The 17664-nt window shown below is 36.7% G+C and overlaps 2 protein-coding genes across 2 annotated transcripts; both read right to left on the bottom strand.

The window, feature by feature from the left end:
* Positions 1-12752: 12752 nt before the first annotated feature.
* LOC306883673 (fibroblast growth factor-binding protein 1-like) lies at positions 12753-14437 on the bottom strand (the record flags this gene model as incomplete). Its single annotated transcript, XM_079439052.1, has 1 exon — positions 12753-14437. Exon 1 carries the CDS (start codon positions 13359-13361, stop codon positions 12753-12755), a length of 609 nt encoding a protein of 202 aa, XP_079295178.1. The 5' UTR covers positions 13362-14437.
* LOC306883672 (fibroblast growth factor-binding protein 2-like) lies at positions 13598-16100 on the bottom strand. The gene is made up of 2 exons (XM_079439051.1): positions 15332-16100; positions 13598-14934 (listed from the first exon to the last, which is right to left on the bottom strand). The coding sequence occupies exon 1, from the start codon at positions 16080-16082 to the stop codon at positions 15339-15341; it is 744 nt and encodes a 247-aa protein (XP_079295177.1). The 5' UTR covers positions 16083-16100; the 3' UTR covers positions 13598-14934; positions 15332-15338.
* Positions 16101-17664: the final 1564 nt, after the last annotated feature.

The following is a 17664-nucleotide window of genomic DNA, read 5'->3' as shown; positions in this document are numbered from 1 at the left end:
AAACAGAGAGAGTGTGTCTGAACCCCGAACGTTATCAGGAAGGCTATTCCAGAGTTTGGGAGCCAAATGTGAAAAAGCTCTACCTCCTTTAGTGGACTTTGCTATCCTAGGTACTACCAAGAGTCCAGAGTTTTGCGACCTTAGGGAGCGGGTTGGATTATAGCGTGGTAGAAGACAAGTTAGGTACGCAGGTGCTAAACCATTTAGGGCCTTATAGGCAAGTAATAATATTTTGTAGATGATACGGAACTTAATAGGTAGCCAGTGCAGAAACTGTAAAATTGGGGTAATATGATCATATTTTCTTGACCTGGTAAGAACTCTAGCTGCTGCATTTTGGACTATCTGTAGCTTGTTTATTGAAGATGCAGGACAACCAGCTAGCAGTGCATTACAATAGTCCAGTTTAGAGGTCATGAATGCATGAACTAGCTTTTCTGCATCAGAAACAGTAGCATCGAAGCTTGGCAATGTTTCTAAGATGGAAGAATGCTGTTTTTGTAACATGGGAAATATGATTTTCAAAGGACAAGTTGCTGTCTAATATAACACCCAGATTTTTTACTTTAGAGGATGTGACGGCGCATCCGTCTAGTTGTAAATTGTAATCCAAGAGATTCTGTGTGCTGTTTTTTGGTCCAAAAAGTAATATCTCTGTCTTATCTGAATTTAATAGGAGGAAATTATTGGTCATCCAATCTTTTACATTTTTACACAATCTATTATCTTAGATAGTTGAGAAGTTTCATCTGGTCTTGTTGAGATATATAGTTGAGTATCATCATCATAACAATGAAAACTAATCCCGTATTTTCTAATAATATTACCAAGGGGCAACATGTATATTGAAAATAGCGGAGGACCTAGGACAGATTCTTGTGGTACTCCATACTTTACTGGTGATAATTGAGATGACTCCCCATTTAAATGAACAAAGTGGTAGCGATCGGACAGGTAGGATCTAAACTATCTTAAAGCCTGCCCTTGAATACCAGTATAGTTTTGTAATCGATCTATGAGTATGTCATGGTCTATAGTGTCGAACGCAGCACTAAAAAGAGCAAAGAACTGAAATCTAAGCAATTGTTCATTCTTAAATGTCACGCAACAAGTATTTATATGGGAAATATACAGGCAAATTAATTCTTCATGTGAATACATGTAGGCTTATCCCTGGGCAAAATCATGCAGTTTTGGACGCATTTGTACTCCACTAGATTTTCCATCTGCTGTTATATGTGTGCAAACTTTACAATTTCTACCTTTTATCTGTCTTATTTCTTGAGTTATCATTCTTGCAAGTTAGAAGCCCAGAAATGTTTCTGTTGATTTTCTTTAAATGACAGATTGAAAACATCAGCAAACTGAAATAATGGATTCTGAATGTGTTCATAATATTGGTGGGAATGTTGTTTTTGTAAAGGAGAGGCCACAACGTGTGAGTGTGTTTAATTTCTGGTATGGCTACCAAACACCCACAAGATGCTAAAATCAGTTTTGTGTGATTGAATGTTTTGGTTCATGACTGACCACTTGTACTGTAGAGAAAGCCGCATCCTGAAACATGTTTATATATAACGCTTCAAAACAGTAATTTATTGCTTTCATAGAACATATTCAAACCCTCTGATTCAGAGGGTTCGTTAAGAAACAGTAAAACTGTAAAAGCAAACTGACAACAAAATGAAGCATTTCCAATTGCAATAAAAGTAATTATGCCAAACAATCATAAAAAATAGCTAACGATAATATGACGCCTTATTTTGGATTTTAATGTTCATGTTGTCTTGACATCTCTCCAGCTCTAAACTTTCAGTTAACATGGGCTATTCTGTCCTCTGCATGCGTGTGTGTGGAGCATGCATATACAGATAGCCAAACATTGCAAGGAGATGACTGACCAGCTTCAATGACCACTCAGATGATAGAGTAATTAGGGCCCAAGCCAGTAAGGCGCAGGGCCCTATTGTTCTTCTAAGGATTATTATTTTTAGGGCCCAAGCCAGTAAGGCGCAGGGCCCTATTGTTCTTCTAAGGATTATTATTAGGGCCCAAGCCAGTAAGGCGCAGGGCCCTATTGTTCTTCTAAGGATTATTATTTTTTTTTTTTTTTTTTTTTTTTTTTATTATTTTTTATTTCGACTATCCGGGTACTTTTGGGGGCCTTAACGTGCCCGAAAACTCTTGAAAATTGGCACGCACGTTGGAACCTGCGGCCATTAGGACGCGGCTGAGGCTGGGACCCGGGCGTGGCACAGGGGCTCTACGGCGCCCCCTGGAAAATTGTCAGAAAACTTGATGTATAGCTCACACATACTTGCACGTATTCATATGAAACTCGGTACACATATAGAACTCATTGAGCCGAACAACTTCCGCACAGCATGTCATAGGCTCCGCCCAACAGGAAGTCGGCTATTCAGGGCTGTTTAAAAAGCACATGCTCTGGAATTTGATATACTCCTCTGAGGATTTCCATACGATTGCCACCAAACTTGGTGAACATGATCTCAAGACATTGGGGACGCTAAATTGCGAAGATATTTTTGATATGTCGAACGGTTTGCCCGTGGCGAGGCGATGAAGTTATGGCGAAAAATGAGACCCAGGAAATGCCTAATAACGTCCACATACATTGTATGATGTTGATCAAACTTCAGTGATTTGTTCGTTGTATGATGCCGATCGGATAGATGTGACTATTATGACTGAACGTTATAGCGCCACCAACTGGCTGCAGGAAGTGTGTCGTTTTCAAAATGCTTTGAATTCAGCATCTTCTTTTTACTCGATTTGCTTCAAACTTCACCAGAATAATGTCAAAACACGGCCGATGTAAAACTGTGAAGGAAATATTGATATCTAAAATTATGTTGCCATGGCAACGTGTCAAAGTTGAAAATTCGTTTCTGGTGATTTTGAGGCAGATAACATGTTTAGAATGTCATGAAACTCAACACACATATGAGTATTAATGATAGTTAGACACTGGAAAAAGCTCATAAACGGGCGTGGAAGAGGCACTCTATAGCGCCACCTTTTGTCAAAAATGGGGGGGTTAGTTTTAGCTACAGACACCAAACTCGGTACATAAATTGTTCTTATTAATCCGGACAACTTTCTAATTAACAGTCATTAGCTACGACCAACAGGACGTCGGCTATATTTATTTTAATGTGGGGTTTTTTTAAAAACGGGCTGTAAACAAATTCATACTCCTCCAAACAGAAACACGTAAATCACACCAAACATTTTTTCTCATGATGCCAAAATACTGAAGATGCTAAATTGCGGACGGATTTAGGATATCTTGAACGATGATTTAATGGCAATTTATTAAAGTTACAGTAAAAAAGAGAGTTTTTTAATTTTTTTTATCTTTTAAGAGCAGCTTCCAAACACTTCATAAAAAATTACATGCACATAACAATATAGTCTGAGGATATGTGATTAATTTCATGAATTTACAATACACTATGGAGAGCAGAAAATTAAAAAACTATCAGAGAGTTGTTAAAATGCTTCTGAGTGAGAGATCCCTGCCAGCCTGCAGCTGAGTGAGGGGTGGGGGTGGGGTGGGCTGTGAGTGACTGTGTGAGTGACTGTGTGGATTGAGGCAGTGGGTGAGAGAGAGAAAGAGAGAGAGAGGGTCTGTTTTTTTTAAATCTTTAAAAAATGCTTATAAATCATTAAAGATTTTGATAACACTTTCTAATAAGGTCTCATTTCATAACATTAGGAAATGCATTAATTAACGTGAACTAACAATGAAAAATATATTTTTACAGCATGTTAATTCTTCCATGATAGTATGAACTAACAAAGAACAATTTTTTTAAAGCATTTATTAATCTTTTTAATGTTAGAAAAATAGTCATGTTCAAAAGATACAACTTTACATTTTAATAATGTATCAATACATTTTGGACTTAATATTAATTAACATTAATAAATGGTATATCATTATTGTTGATGTTAACTAACAACAGTTAAATAATATAGTTTTTTAACATTGGTTAATTCACAAATAACATTAAGGATGAACAATACATTTTTACTTCATTTATTTGTATTAGTAAAAATTATTAATGTTAGTTCATGGAAAAATAAATCGTTAAAAAATGCTTATAAATCATTAAAGATTTTGATAACACTTTATAATAAGGTCTCATTTCTTAACATTAGTAAATGCATTAACTAACGTGAACTACCAATGAAAAATATATTTTCACAGAATTTATTAATGTTTGTTGATGTTAGTTAATCAAAATGTTTATGTTAATTCACAGTGCATTAACTAATGTTAACAGATAAAACTTAAAATCTTAATAATGTTTCAGTTTTGAATATTAACTAACACTAATAAATACGGTAACACTTTCTATGAAGCCCGTATTTATAATACATTATAAGGGTATTCTTAAGGCATTATAGTGAACGTATAATGGATTATAAAAAACCTTATAATGTGTTATAAAATCTCATGAATAATCATAACAACAATTATAATACATTATAGGGTAACACTTTATAATAACTGCATGCTATGAATCATTAGGTAAACATTAGTGAATAGTTAGTTCATCCTTTATAAAGCATTGTGGCAACATTAATAGTCATTAGTAAGCAGTTTTTAAATACAGCTATAAATGGCTTGTTCTTTATTTATTAGGCATATCTATGACAAAGGAGATTGAAAGGCTCAGTCATCTTCCTAACAGAAAAAATAAACAAACACAACACAGAGGGAAACAGAACAGAAATATTTTTTCAAGATGCAAAAAATGAAACTGTACAACTGTACACTTTAATTTGTATTTATTTACTTTTTTCAATGAAATTGCAGAGGTTTAGTTTTCTGTTTTTTATCAAGTGTAAAGTTTTCATTTTTTGCATCGTGAAAATATTTCTGTGTTCTGTATCTGTCATGAATCTGGTCCATGCATTTTCGGTTAATCACCACCAGAGGTCACCCACTCACTGCATGGACTCTTGCACTTCACTACTTCAATGTTCACACTAATCACTCAGGCTTTATAAACCATGGACTTCCTTTTGCTAGATGCCGAGTATTGTTCTCGTATATCCTAGCAATAGCTACTCTACAGAGCCCTCTCAGTGATTATAGCCTTGCCTTGCCTTTTCTAGTGTTTTGATATCTGCCGTGTTTCCTGGATTCACCCTTTGCCTTACCGTTTGGACTCTGTTTGCATCTCGTTTGGATTATTGCTTGTGTACTTGGATTATCTCTCTGCCTTGCCCTATTGGATATTGTTCGCCGATCGTCGACACGCTTGCCCAGATGTCTCTTGTGTCTTGCCCATGCCATATCTATTTGGCTGTGTCTTGACTATGTTTATAAATAAAAGTTAGCACATGGATCCGCATGTCTCACGTCTTGTTCGCCCCGTTACAGTATCCCTCTGTGTTGTGTTTAACTTTTCTGTTTGGAAGATAAATGAGCCTTTAAATCTGCTTTGTTTATATAAAACTATTTGTATTAGTAGACTTAGGTAGGGTAGGTAGAATATTCACATACTTGCAAAGTATCCTATACTCAGTTTGTCTGTTGAGGAACCATCAAAATAAAGTGTTAGCATACAGTATATTCATCAGACGCACTACTAATACTCTCATGACTGCTAGTTGATATGTAATTGCAGAGTTACTTATGTTATTTATAATGCATTATGCATTCATTATAATGCCTTAAGAATACCTTTATTACGTGTTATAAATACGGGCTTCATAGAAAGTGGTACCATAAATACTAGATACTTATTGTTCATGTTAATTAATATAGTTAATGTTAAAAACTGAAACCTTATTTTAAAGTGTTACAAATTTATAAAGTTTTATATGTTGTTCTGTGTGTGTGTGTTTCACAGAGTTGATGGTTTGGATTAACCCTTTAATTGCCGTATCCCTTAAAACCAAACTGCCAGAGGGTTACTGTGATGCTTGTGCTCGCCAGGCACCGTTTTATTGATGCCACCGGGGTGGCGTATGCTGACGGCTTGGGCCCGTCATCGCTGCTTGCAGCTATATTTTTTTTTATTATTTTTTATTTCGACTATCCGGGTACTTTTGGGGGCCTTAACGTGCCCGAAAACTCTTGAAAATTGGCACACACATTGGAACCTGCGGCCATTAGGACGCCGCTGAGGCTGGGACCCGGGCGTGGCACAGGGGCTCTACGGCGCCCCCTGCAAAATTGTCAGAAAGCTTGATGTATAGCTCACACATACTTGCACGTATTCATATGAAACTCGGTACACATATAGAACTCATTGAGCTGAACAACTTTCATGCTGCATGTTTTAGGCTCCGCCCAACAGGAAGTCGGCTATTCAGGGCTGTTTAAAAAGCGCATGCTCTGGAATTTGATATACTCCTCTGAGGATTTCCATACGATTGCCACCAAACTCGGTGAACATGATCTCAAGACATTGGGGACGCTAAATTGCGAAGATATTTTTGATATGTCGAACGGTTTGCCCGTGGCGAGGCGATGAAGTTATGGCGAAAAATGAGACCCAGGAAATGCGTAATAACGTCCACATACATTGTATGATGCAGATCAAACTTCAGTGATTTGTTCGTTGTATGATGCCGATCGGATAGATGTGACTATTATGACTGAAAGTTATAGCGCCACCAACTGGCTGCAGGAAGTGTGTCGTTTTCAAAATGCTTTGAATTCAGCATCTTATTTTTACTCGATTTGCTTCAAACTTCACCAGAATAATGTCAAAACACGGCCGATGTAAAACTGTGGAGGGAATATTGATATCTAAACTTATGTTGCCATGGCAACGTGTCAAAGTTGAAAATTCGTTTCTGGTGATTTTGAGGCAGATAACATGTTTAGAATGTCATGAAACTCAACACACATATCAGTATTAATGATAGTTAGACACTGGAAAAAGCTCATAAACGGGCGTGGAAGAGGCACTCTATAGCGCCACCTTTTGTCAAAAATGGGGGGGTTAGTTTTAGCTACAGACACCAAACTTGGTACATAAATTGTTCTTATTAATCCGGACAACTTTCTAATTTACAGTCATTAGCTACGACCAACAGGAAGTCGGCTATATTTATTTTAATGTGGGTTTTTTTTAAAAACGGGCTGTAAACAAATTAATACTCCTCCAAGCAGAAACACGGAAATCACACGAAACATTTTTTATCATGATGCCAAAATACTGAAGATGCTAAATTGCGGACGGATTTAGGATATCTTGAACGATGATTTAATGGCAATTTATTAAAGTTACAGTAAAAAAGATAATTTTTATTTTTTTTTATCTTTTAAGAGCAGCTTCCAAACACTTCATAAAAAATTACATACACAGAACAATACAGTCTGAGGATATGTGATTAATTTCATGAATTTACAATACACTATGCTTAGGAGAAAATTTAAAAACTATCAGCCTGCTTCTGAGTGAGAGCTCCTGCCACTGCTTCTGAGTGAGGGGTGGGGGTGGGGTGTTGTGGGGTGTGAGTGACTGTGTGAGTGACTGTGTGGATTGAGGCAGTGGGTGAGAGAGAGAGAAAAAGAGAGAGAGGGTCTGTTTTTTAAAATCTTTAAAAAATGCTTATAAATCATTAAAGATTTTGATAACACTTTATAATAAGGTCTCATTTCTTAACATTAGGAAATGCATTAACATGAACTAACAATGAAAAATATATTTTTACAGGATGTTAATTCTTCCATGATAGTATGAACTAACAAAGAAAAATTTTTTTTAAAGCATTTATTAATCTTTTTAATGTTAGAAAAATAGTCATGTTCAAAAGATAAACTTTAAAATTTAATAATATATTAACACATTTTGGAATTAATATTGATCAACATTAAATGGTATATAATTATTAATGATTATATATATATAATGATCGCTACAGACACCAAACTCGGTACATAAATTGTTCTTATTAATCCGGACAACTTTCTAATTTACAGTCATTAGCTACGACCAACAGGAAGTCGGCTATATTTATTTTAATGTGGGTTTTTTTTTAAAACGAGCTGTAAACAAATTCATACTCCTCCAAACAGAAACACAGAAATCACACCAAAACATTTTTTCTAGTGATGCCAAAATACTGAAGATGCTAAATTGCGGACGGATTTAGGATATCTTGAACGATGATTTAATGGCAATTTATTAAAGTTACAGTAAAAAAGAGAATTCTTTTTTTTTTTTTTTTTTTTTAAGAGCAGCTTCCAAACACTTCATAAAAAATTACATACACAGAACAATACAGTCTGAGGATATGTGATTAATTTCATGAATTTACAATACACTATGCAGAGGAGAAAATTAAAAAACTATCAGAGCTGCTGCTGAGTGAGAGCTCCCTGTCACTGCTTCTGAGTGAGGGGTGGGGTGTGAGTGACTGTGTGAGTTCAGTGAGTGTGGAGGGGGAGAGAGAGAGAAAGAAAGAGAGAGAGAGAGAGAGAGAGAGAGGGTCTGTTTAAACTTCTCAATAAAATCCTTAAAAAATGCTTATAAAGCATTAAAGGTTTTGATAACACTTTATAATTAAGTCTCAATTGTTAACAGTAGGGAATGCATTAATTAATATGAACTAACAATGAAAAATATATTTTTTACAGCATGTTAATTCTTCATTGATAGTATGAACTTACAATGAGCTAACAATGAACATAATATTTTTAATATTAGAAAAATAGTCATGCTCAAAAGATAAAACTTTAAAATGTAATAATATATTAACTCATTTTGGAATTAATATTGATCACCATTAAATGGTATATAATTATTGTTGATGTTAACTAACAACAGTTAAATAATGTTGTTTTTTAACATTGGTTAATTCACAAATAACATTAAATATTAACAATATATTTTTTACTTTATTTGTGTTAGTAAAAATTATTCATGTTAGTTAATGGAAAAATAAATCATAAAAAAAATGCTTATAAATCATTAAAAGCTTTGGTAACTATAATAATTTCTCATTTGTTAGCATTAGTAAATGCATTAACTAACATCAACTACCAATGAAAAATATATTTTCACAGAATTTAAAGTTTTATATGTTGTTCTGTGTGTTGTGTTTCACAGAGTTGATGGTTTGGATTAACCCTTTAATTGCCGTATCCCTTAAAACCAAACTGCCAGAGGGTTACTGTATTGTGTGTGCTCGCTGGGCACCGTTTTATCGATGCCACCGGGGTGGCATATGCACTGGCGGCTTGGGCCCGTCATCGCTGCTCGCAGCTATATTTTTTTTTATTTTTTTTATTTTTTATTTCAATCATCCGGGCAGTTTTGGGGGCCTTAACGTGCCCGAAAACTCTCGAAAATTGGCACGCACATTGGAACCTGCGGCCATTAGGACGCCGCTGAGGCTGGGACCCGGGCGTGGCACAGGGGCTCTACGGCGCCCCCTGGAAAATTGTCAGAAAGCTTGATGTATAGCTCACACATACTTGCACGTATTCATATGAAACTCGGTACACATATAGAACTCATTGAGCTGAACAACTTTCACGCTGCATGTCTTAGGCTCCGCCCAACAGGAAGTCGGCTATTCAGGGCTGTTTAAAAAGCGCATGCTCTGGAATTTGATATACTCCTCTGAGGATTTCCATACGATTGCCACCAAACTAGGTGAACATGATCTCAAGACATTGGGGACGCTAAATTGCGAAGATATTTTTGATATGTCGAACGGTTTGCCCGTGGCGAGGCGATGAAGTTATGGCGAAAAATGAGACCCAGGAAGTGCGTAATAACGTCCACATACATTGTATGATGTAGATCAAACTTCAGTGATTTGTTCGTTGTATGATGCCGATCGGATAGATGTGACTATTATGACTGAAAGTTATAGCGCCACCAACTGGCTGCAGGAAGTGTGTCGTTTTCAAAATGCTTTGAATTCAGCATCTTCTTTTACCTCGATTTGCTTCAAACTTCACCAGAATAATGTCAAAACACGGCCGATGTAAAACTGTGAAGGGAATATTGATATCTAAAATTATGTTGCCATGGCAACGTGTCAAAGTTGAAAATTCGTTTCTGGTGATTTTGAGGCAGATAACATGTTTAGAATGTCATGAAACTCAACACACATATCAGTATTAATGATAGTTAGACACTGGAAAAAGCTCATAAACGGGCGTGGAAGAGACACTCTATAGCGCCACCTTTTGTCAAAAATGAGGGGGTTAGTTTTAGCTACAGACACCAAACTCGGTACATAAATTGTTCTAATTAATCCGGACAACTTTCTAATTTACAGTCATTAGCTACGACCAACAGGAAGTCGGCTATATTTATTTTAATGTGGGTTTTTTTTTAAAACGGGCTGTAAACAAATTAATACTCCTCCAAGCAGAAACACGGAAATCACACCAAACATTTTTTATCATGATGCCAAAATACTGAAGATGCTAAATTGCGGACGGATTTAGGATATCTTGAACGATGATTTAATGGCAATTTATTAAAGTTACAGTAAAAAAGAGAAAACTTTTCTTTTTTTTTTATCTTTTAAGAGCAGCTTCCAAACACTTCATAAAAAATTACATACTCAGAACAATACAGTCTGAGGATATGTGATTAATTTCATGAATTTACAATACACTATGCGGAGGAGAAAATTTAAAAACTATCAGAGTTCTCCTGTCTCTGTGCTTCTAATGTTTGCGGTAGGTGACTGGGTGGGTGACTGACTGTGTGAGTTCAGTGAGTGTGGAGGGGGAGAGAGAGAGGGAGAGAGAGAGAGGGTCTGTTTAAACATCTCAATAAAATCCTTAAAAAATGCTTATAAAGCATTAAAGGTTTTGATAACACTTTATAATTAAGTCTCATTTGTTAACAGTAGGGAATGCATTAATTAACATGAACTAACAATGAAAAATATATTTTACAGTATGTTAATTCTTCATTGATAGTATGAACTTACAATGAACTAACAATGAACAAAATATTTTTTATATTAGAAAAATAGTCATGTTCAAAAGATAAAACTTTAAAATTTAATAATATATTAACACATTTTGGAATTGATTTTGATCAACATTAAATGGTATATATTTATTAATGATGTAAATTAACAACAGTTAAATAATGTTGTTTTTTAACATTGGTTAATTCACAAATAACATTAAATATTAACAATATATTTTTTACTTTATTAATTTGTGTTAGAAAAAATTATTCATGTTAGTTAATGGAAAAATAAATCATTAAAAAATGCTTATAAATCATTAAAAGCTTTGGTAACTATAATAATTTCTCATTTGTTAGCATTAGTAAATGCATTAACTAACATCAACTACCAATGAAAAATAAATTTTCACAGAATTTAAAGTTTTATATGTTCTGTGTGTGTGTGTGTTTCACAGAGTTGATGGTTTGGATTAACCCTTTAATTGCCGTATCCCTTAAAACCAAACTGCCAGAGGGTTACTGTGATGCTTGTGCTCGCTGGGCACCGTTTTATCGATGCCACCGGGGTGGCGTATGCTGACGGCTTGGGCCCGTCATCGCTGCTCGCAGCTATATTTTTCTCTTTACTTTTGCTTGAGTGCAATCATGTACAGTTCAATTTCCGTTACATTCTTTTGTGAAACTGCAAAATAAAAATAAATGCTTACTTAAAATAAACAAAATACAGTAACTCGTTATACAACATTTATATTGGTAAACTGCAGTAACGTTAGTTATGCCGATCTTTTGAATGCGAATATAATGCCCGTGAAATGCTAGCATGTTTCTACATATATAACTCTTAACAAACACAAAGTATAAAAGATAACTAATATAAATGATAAACTTACAAGCAAAGCTTCTTAAGGGGTTTACACAACAGATTGGAAGAAGATGAAAGGAACACGCAATCTCTCAGATGTCAGTTTTGCATACATTCTAAATCATAAAGATCTTAAAGACATCTAATAGACGTCTATTTGACATCTGAAAGGAAACATCCTGTAGATGTATTGCAGGTGAGCAAACACCCTAAAAAATACGTCTTGCAGATGTAAATGCAGACATCAAATAGACGTGTCGGAGATGTATGTGTGCTATCAGGGCTGCTGCGAAATGGCCTCTGAGCTTTTACGCTATGAAGTTGTTAACTGGGTTTTAACTCAACTCATGACAAAACAACTTAGCCATTTTGTTCCAGAGATCATTCAGTACAATTACAGACACCAATATTTAATTTCCATTTCAACCATGTGTCTCTAGACACCAAACATACAAACACACATTTATTTTTTTCTGTCACGGTGGGGACTTTATTGAATTTTGATATAAAAAAAAAAAAAAAAAAACATTTACACATTTTTGTTTATTATTATTTGTTTAGACATTATTTGACAAGACATTATTTAGTATATTTATTTAGACATTTTATCTTATGGAGCCCATCTCCCCAAAGGTGATCACAGCTTTTATTTTCTTGTGTGGACAGTTTCAGACGAACCTCTGATTTTTTTTTTCTCTCTCCAATTTTTGTTACAATATTGCTTTCATATTACGCAAACCAAAATGTAGATACACTGTCATATCTTGGTATGAACCTCTGTATTTTTTTATTTTTTTTGGATGATGGCCATATTTATGTAGAGTTAATTTAAAGTGCTAATAATGATTCACAAAAAAATGAAAAAAATAAGAGTGCAAGAAGTTAATTTCATTCAGAAATTAATATAATATAATAGCTATAAAAATTGCCTTTTCAAGTCTTTTCAAAGTCAATCACGAGCATTCATCATTCTCAAGCATTAAGAAGAGGAATGTACACAGTGAAGACCAGGCGCTGCTGCAGTTTTCTTCGGCCACTCTCAGCCTCTCGATCCTGTCAGGACAGTGATTATTCCCCGCGGTTGTCGGTAACGAAGCTCTGGAGGAAGGCCGCGTGTCCTTCAGTCTGAAGTGCGCTTCCGCGGGCGCGCTCCTGCACAACATACCGGCTTTGACCATCGCCGTAGAGTCGCGACACAATCTCCTCTGCTTTTTCAGAGAACGGGCGATCTGTTTCCAGTAGGCTTTAGTATTGGATGCGTATTGTTGACATGCTGTGGACTTCGCTACATATTCGCAGCCGAAAGTCTTTGCCCAGTTTTTACACGTGACTCCCAATACAAACGCATCATCCCCGCGCATCGCGCGCCACGAGCACCGCGCTCCGTCCTTCAGCGAGAATCTCCCTTTCAGACCACTTTCATTCCGCTGACCTCTTCTCTTCCCCTTCCCATCTGTCTGCGCTCTCCTCCCTATATCTGTCAGGCTGTTGACCTGTGCGAACTGCTGCTGCACGACACAAGCAAAGATCAGAACGAGAGCAATGTCTGTCACGCGTTTCATGTCCTCACCGGAATTACTGTCAAACAACTGCAGGAAAAACTGGACGTGACATTTGTGGTCGCAAATGTTTTTTTCCGAAAACAATACAAGAGAGCAGCGAAATCTTTGGTTTTGCACCTGAAGTTCGTGACTGCCATTTATAGAGCATCTCGCGCACGCACCTCCCTCAGTCTTCACAATTCACATTCTTGCACGTGTCTTGTTCTGGGATATTAATTTGGCAAGCGATGACTTTTGATAGCATGCCTTAGTTTATTTATAGATCATAACTGATCAGCATAGTACAAAATAAACTCCATAGCGTTCATGTGAATGTTCTGCCAAACTGTTACAATTTGAGGACTGTTATAACTTTACAATAGGCCTACATATAGACTAAAGTCCCGACACAAGATTAATTTCGGCGAATCGGTTCTTTTGAACAGTTGGACTGGGAGAACGGGAAATTCGACAATAGACGATGGGTAAATGCTACTTTTTCGATGTAAAAAGACGAACAATAATGCAATAATGACCAAATATACAAGACTGAACGGCCTACAACAGCTAAAAATGCAGCTGTATTTTTTTTTTATGAAAATGAATAGCACGCACTAAAGAAACAGTTCTCTTCTTTAGGTTCTAGATTCGAGTCATGAGTTACTGAATCGAGAATCGTTCAGACCGAGTAATTTTTTCAACTGATCGAAAGGATCCGACTCAAAAGAACGATAAATGAATTAAACACTATTTACAATTGGCAGCAGACAGCATCTTGTAACATAAACTATAAGCCTATATGTATTTTTATTCACTCTCACATGATACAATTATTTGTAGATTATGTTAATTTCAGCCAACATATTGGCTGGCATACTCTACTGTAACAATCTTTCTATGAATTTTAATTTTTAAACAGTAATAAAATACACAGTATAACAAATTTAGCAACTGAATACAGTATTTTGTTGGACTATGGTTACCATAAAATCTTGTATGGTAAATGCCCTCACAGACCTGCACATGAAAGACCTTTCTCAGGTACGAAGAATTGAACACAATAGCGCCCTCTACTGTCACACTCATGCAAATCGCTCCCACACAAAAAGAAAAGGTGAAAAAACTAAATTTATTCAGAACAAACACAACGTATACATTTGAGTATTACCTACGCCACTATAAAATGTAATTAATATATTACAAATTGATATATTACAGTCTGAAGTGACCTGTGGCTCTACAGCTTTCCTGTGGCTCTTTCAGTTTATTAGCTGACCCATAATTGGTAATCACTCATAAATATATAACAAAGCAAGATTAATACACATATAGTACTCAGTACACATAATAAGATTAAGTTCCTCATCATATAGTTTACAGTTGGAGAACAAAAAATACCAGCATTACGCTCAACATCTAAATTCATTGATAACTAGCAGTGTAATCTTGTCAGTTCTGATAACATTAGAGTCTACATTTGCAATACATAAGAACATATTGATGGTGTTCCCAAAGTCCTGTCAGTCATAACACACCTCCATTTCTCTCCGTCGTCATCTTGGACAGGGTTTGTTGTCTGAGGGATTGTGACTGACTGCAGTAGTATAAATAAAGGACACAGGTTATATAGGCTTATATAACTTATATAGGTTATATACACACTTATATAGGCTATACATATTTACAGGTTTACACTATACTGAAAGGAGAAAGTAAGCTACTTTCTTTGAATGTGCAAGACAAGTGCAGCTAAAATATTTGCAATACAAACCAGAGAATATTTAGGATTATGATAATAAATTAAAATAATATGATCAATACCAGTCTGCAATATCAAGCAACCTGTTTTTGGACAGGCAAAATAACTGGAAGCGAATGACACACGAAGGCCTTGCAGATTTAATTTACAAATGTACCAACCGCTCTTACATTAAAAATGAGGTGGAAATGATATGTTGATAAATGTTTTTGGTCATTTAAAAAAATCCTACCTTTTTCTTAGTTTCTGAACCACCCTATGAAGAAGGAACAGACCCCCTGAAATGAGCGCCAGCAGTAGTCCTGGGCAAGTTGCTTGGCTTCACTCGTGGGTACCTGCGTAGTTGGTTGTGGCACAGTAGGTTTGGGTGTAATAATTCTCCTCTGTGTGGTGGATTTGACAGCTTTGGGTTGATTTGGTTTGTCCTCAGCAGTTCTGGCTGGTTGGGTTCGTAATATTTGTGATCTAGTAGGCTTTGGCCTCTGTTCCCGTTGTCTCTGTTGCGGTCTCATCTGCACAGATCTGTCAGGCGCTGGTCTGTAGGGCCTGTCCATTGGCCTGGCGTGTGGTGAGGAAGCACTTGTGAAGACCAACTGAGCCTCGTCCGATGCTCTCCTGCACATGAGAGGCTTGAGGATGCGCTGGCCCTGGCAAGCATTCGGCAGCTTGCGGAGGTCCCACATGATCTGCCTGAAGTAATGCAGTGGGTTTTTGTTGTAAGAGCGACAGACCTGAGGCTTGCCCTGGTACTCGCACCAGTAAGAGCTCTCCAGGCCCAGGCAAGTGATGCGGAGCTTCATCAGATCGCCTTGTCCCATCACGCTCAAGCTGCATTCATCTCTGGTGCCTTTGGTAAGAAACTCAATCACGTCTTCCCAAACGTTCCTCCTGTGTCCTGGTTCAATGTCGTCGTGATCCTGGCTCTGGACGAGAGCTGCCCAGAGGCAGCATGTAAGCAGGACTGTGCTTGTGATTGTCCACATGCTTGTGATTGAGGCACTGATACTGGCGGAGAGACTTCTGACTCCACTATTTAAAGGCTTTGGTCACAAAGAGGGTATTTTGAGGTTAAAAAAAGTTTCTCCACAAGTTGGCTTTCCGCCTGGGGAGTGTATTGTTTGCTTGGCCATCTGGTCACTGTCAGTGAAAAGCAGGGGCACATATGTAACCAATTGAGAAAATGTTTAGACACGTAAGTGGAACGGAGAGCGCCCCTTTACAATCTCAATTCTGGAACTTTTTTGGCATTGGTTGTGTAGTCCACAGTACACCGCAGCTATATTACTAGTTTTCTAGTCACGCTTTGTGTTTGTGTTCATGTTTACGATGTTGGGAAACAATATGTTCATGCCCTCCAAGAAGTCTTAATCTTGGGTTATGTGAGTACTTAAAAAAGAACCAGTTTAGTGGACATCCTTGTGCAAGCAAACAGTCTTAAAAATAAAGGTTATTTTTTGGCATTGTTGGTTCCATGAAGAACATTTAGCATTGTTGGTTCAAGTCAAGTCAATATTATTTGTGTAGCGCTTTTAACCATGCAAATTGTGTCAAAGTAGCTTTACATCGGCTTGATATAAAGCTGGGTGGCTTTATATCAGCTTTACAGTATTTAGACGGGGAAATAGTTTGTCCAAATAGTGTCATTCTCCTCTGGCCAGACAAAATAAGCAGTTAAAATCTAGGCTAAAGCAGAATCAAATTGTGCAAAGGACTCATCTGGTTCCTACGGTCTTGTCCTGATGGCCGTCTTTGAGACAGGGTCTTTACTGGGGATCAGTCTCTGGGGCTCATCTAGTTGTCCTGGCTGTAGAGGTCGTCTCTAGGTGCTGATCCACCATCTGATCTAGATACAGTCTGGATCTGGGTGGCAACGGTGACCTTGGAATAAGTATATAATATACCAATATTAGCGTAGATGCCATTCTTCTAACAATGTAACAAGTACATCAGGTGTTTTGGGAAGTGTTCCCGGTTCCGGTTGACCTAATTAATGCAGCCTAACAATCCTTTAACGAATTTGAATTGTAGAAATGTTTTATGTGTAAGCCAGGTTAAAGAGATGGGTCTTTAATGTAGATTTAAACGAACCTTTCCATTACGCAAAAGATTTTTACCCTAGACAAAGAGTCTTTAGATTTTTAAAATGTCCTTCAGACTTAGAAAAAAAAGGTTCTTTTAAAAACTGTTCTCTGAAAGGTTCTTTAGGGCAAAATCGTTCTTCTATAGCAGGGGTGTCAAACTCAGTTCTTGGAGGGCCACAGCCCTGCGCGGTTTAGATTCAACCCTAATTAAACACACCTGATCCAGGTAATCAAGTCCTCCTCGGCATAGAAACGCTAGAATAAGACGTCTAGTAAGTGCACGTGGCTACGTCACATGTTCCGTTTAGCGTTTTAAGTAATTTACAGCAAAACAAAAGATTACATCTATCCTTTCTTATCCGAAAACATTATTTTTGTCTTAGATTTCATAATAAATTCAGACAAGCTCAGTACTGACTCGTTTTTTTATTTTCATGAAATGGAATGGGTACAAAGGATTGTGGGTGATTGAAGGTCGTGGAGG

The sequence above is a fragment of the Barbus barbus genome (genome assembly GCF_936440315.1).
Source record: "Barbus barbus genome assembly, chromosome: 17".
Lineage (NCBI taxonomy): Eukaryota > Metazoa > Chordata > Actinopteri > Cypriniformes > Cyprinidae > Barbus > Barbus barbus.
Note: the sequence above shows the minus strand (reverse complement) of the source record. Positions and strands in the feature narration are given on the sequence as shown.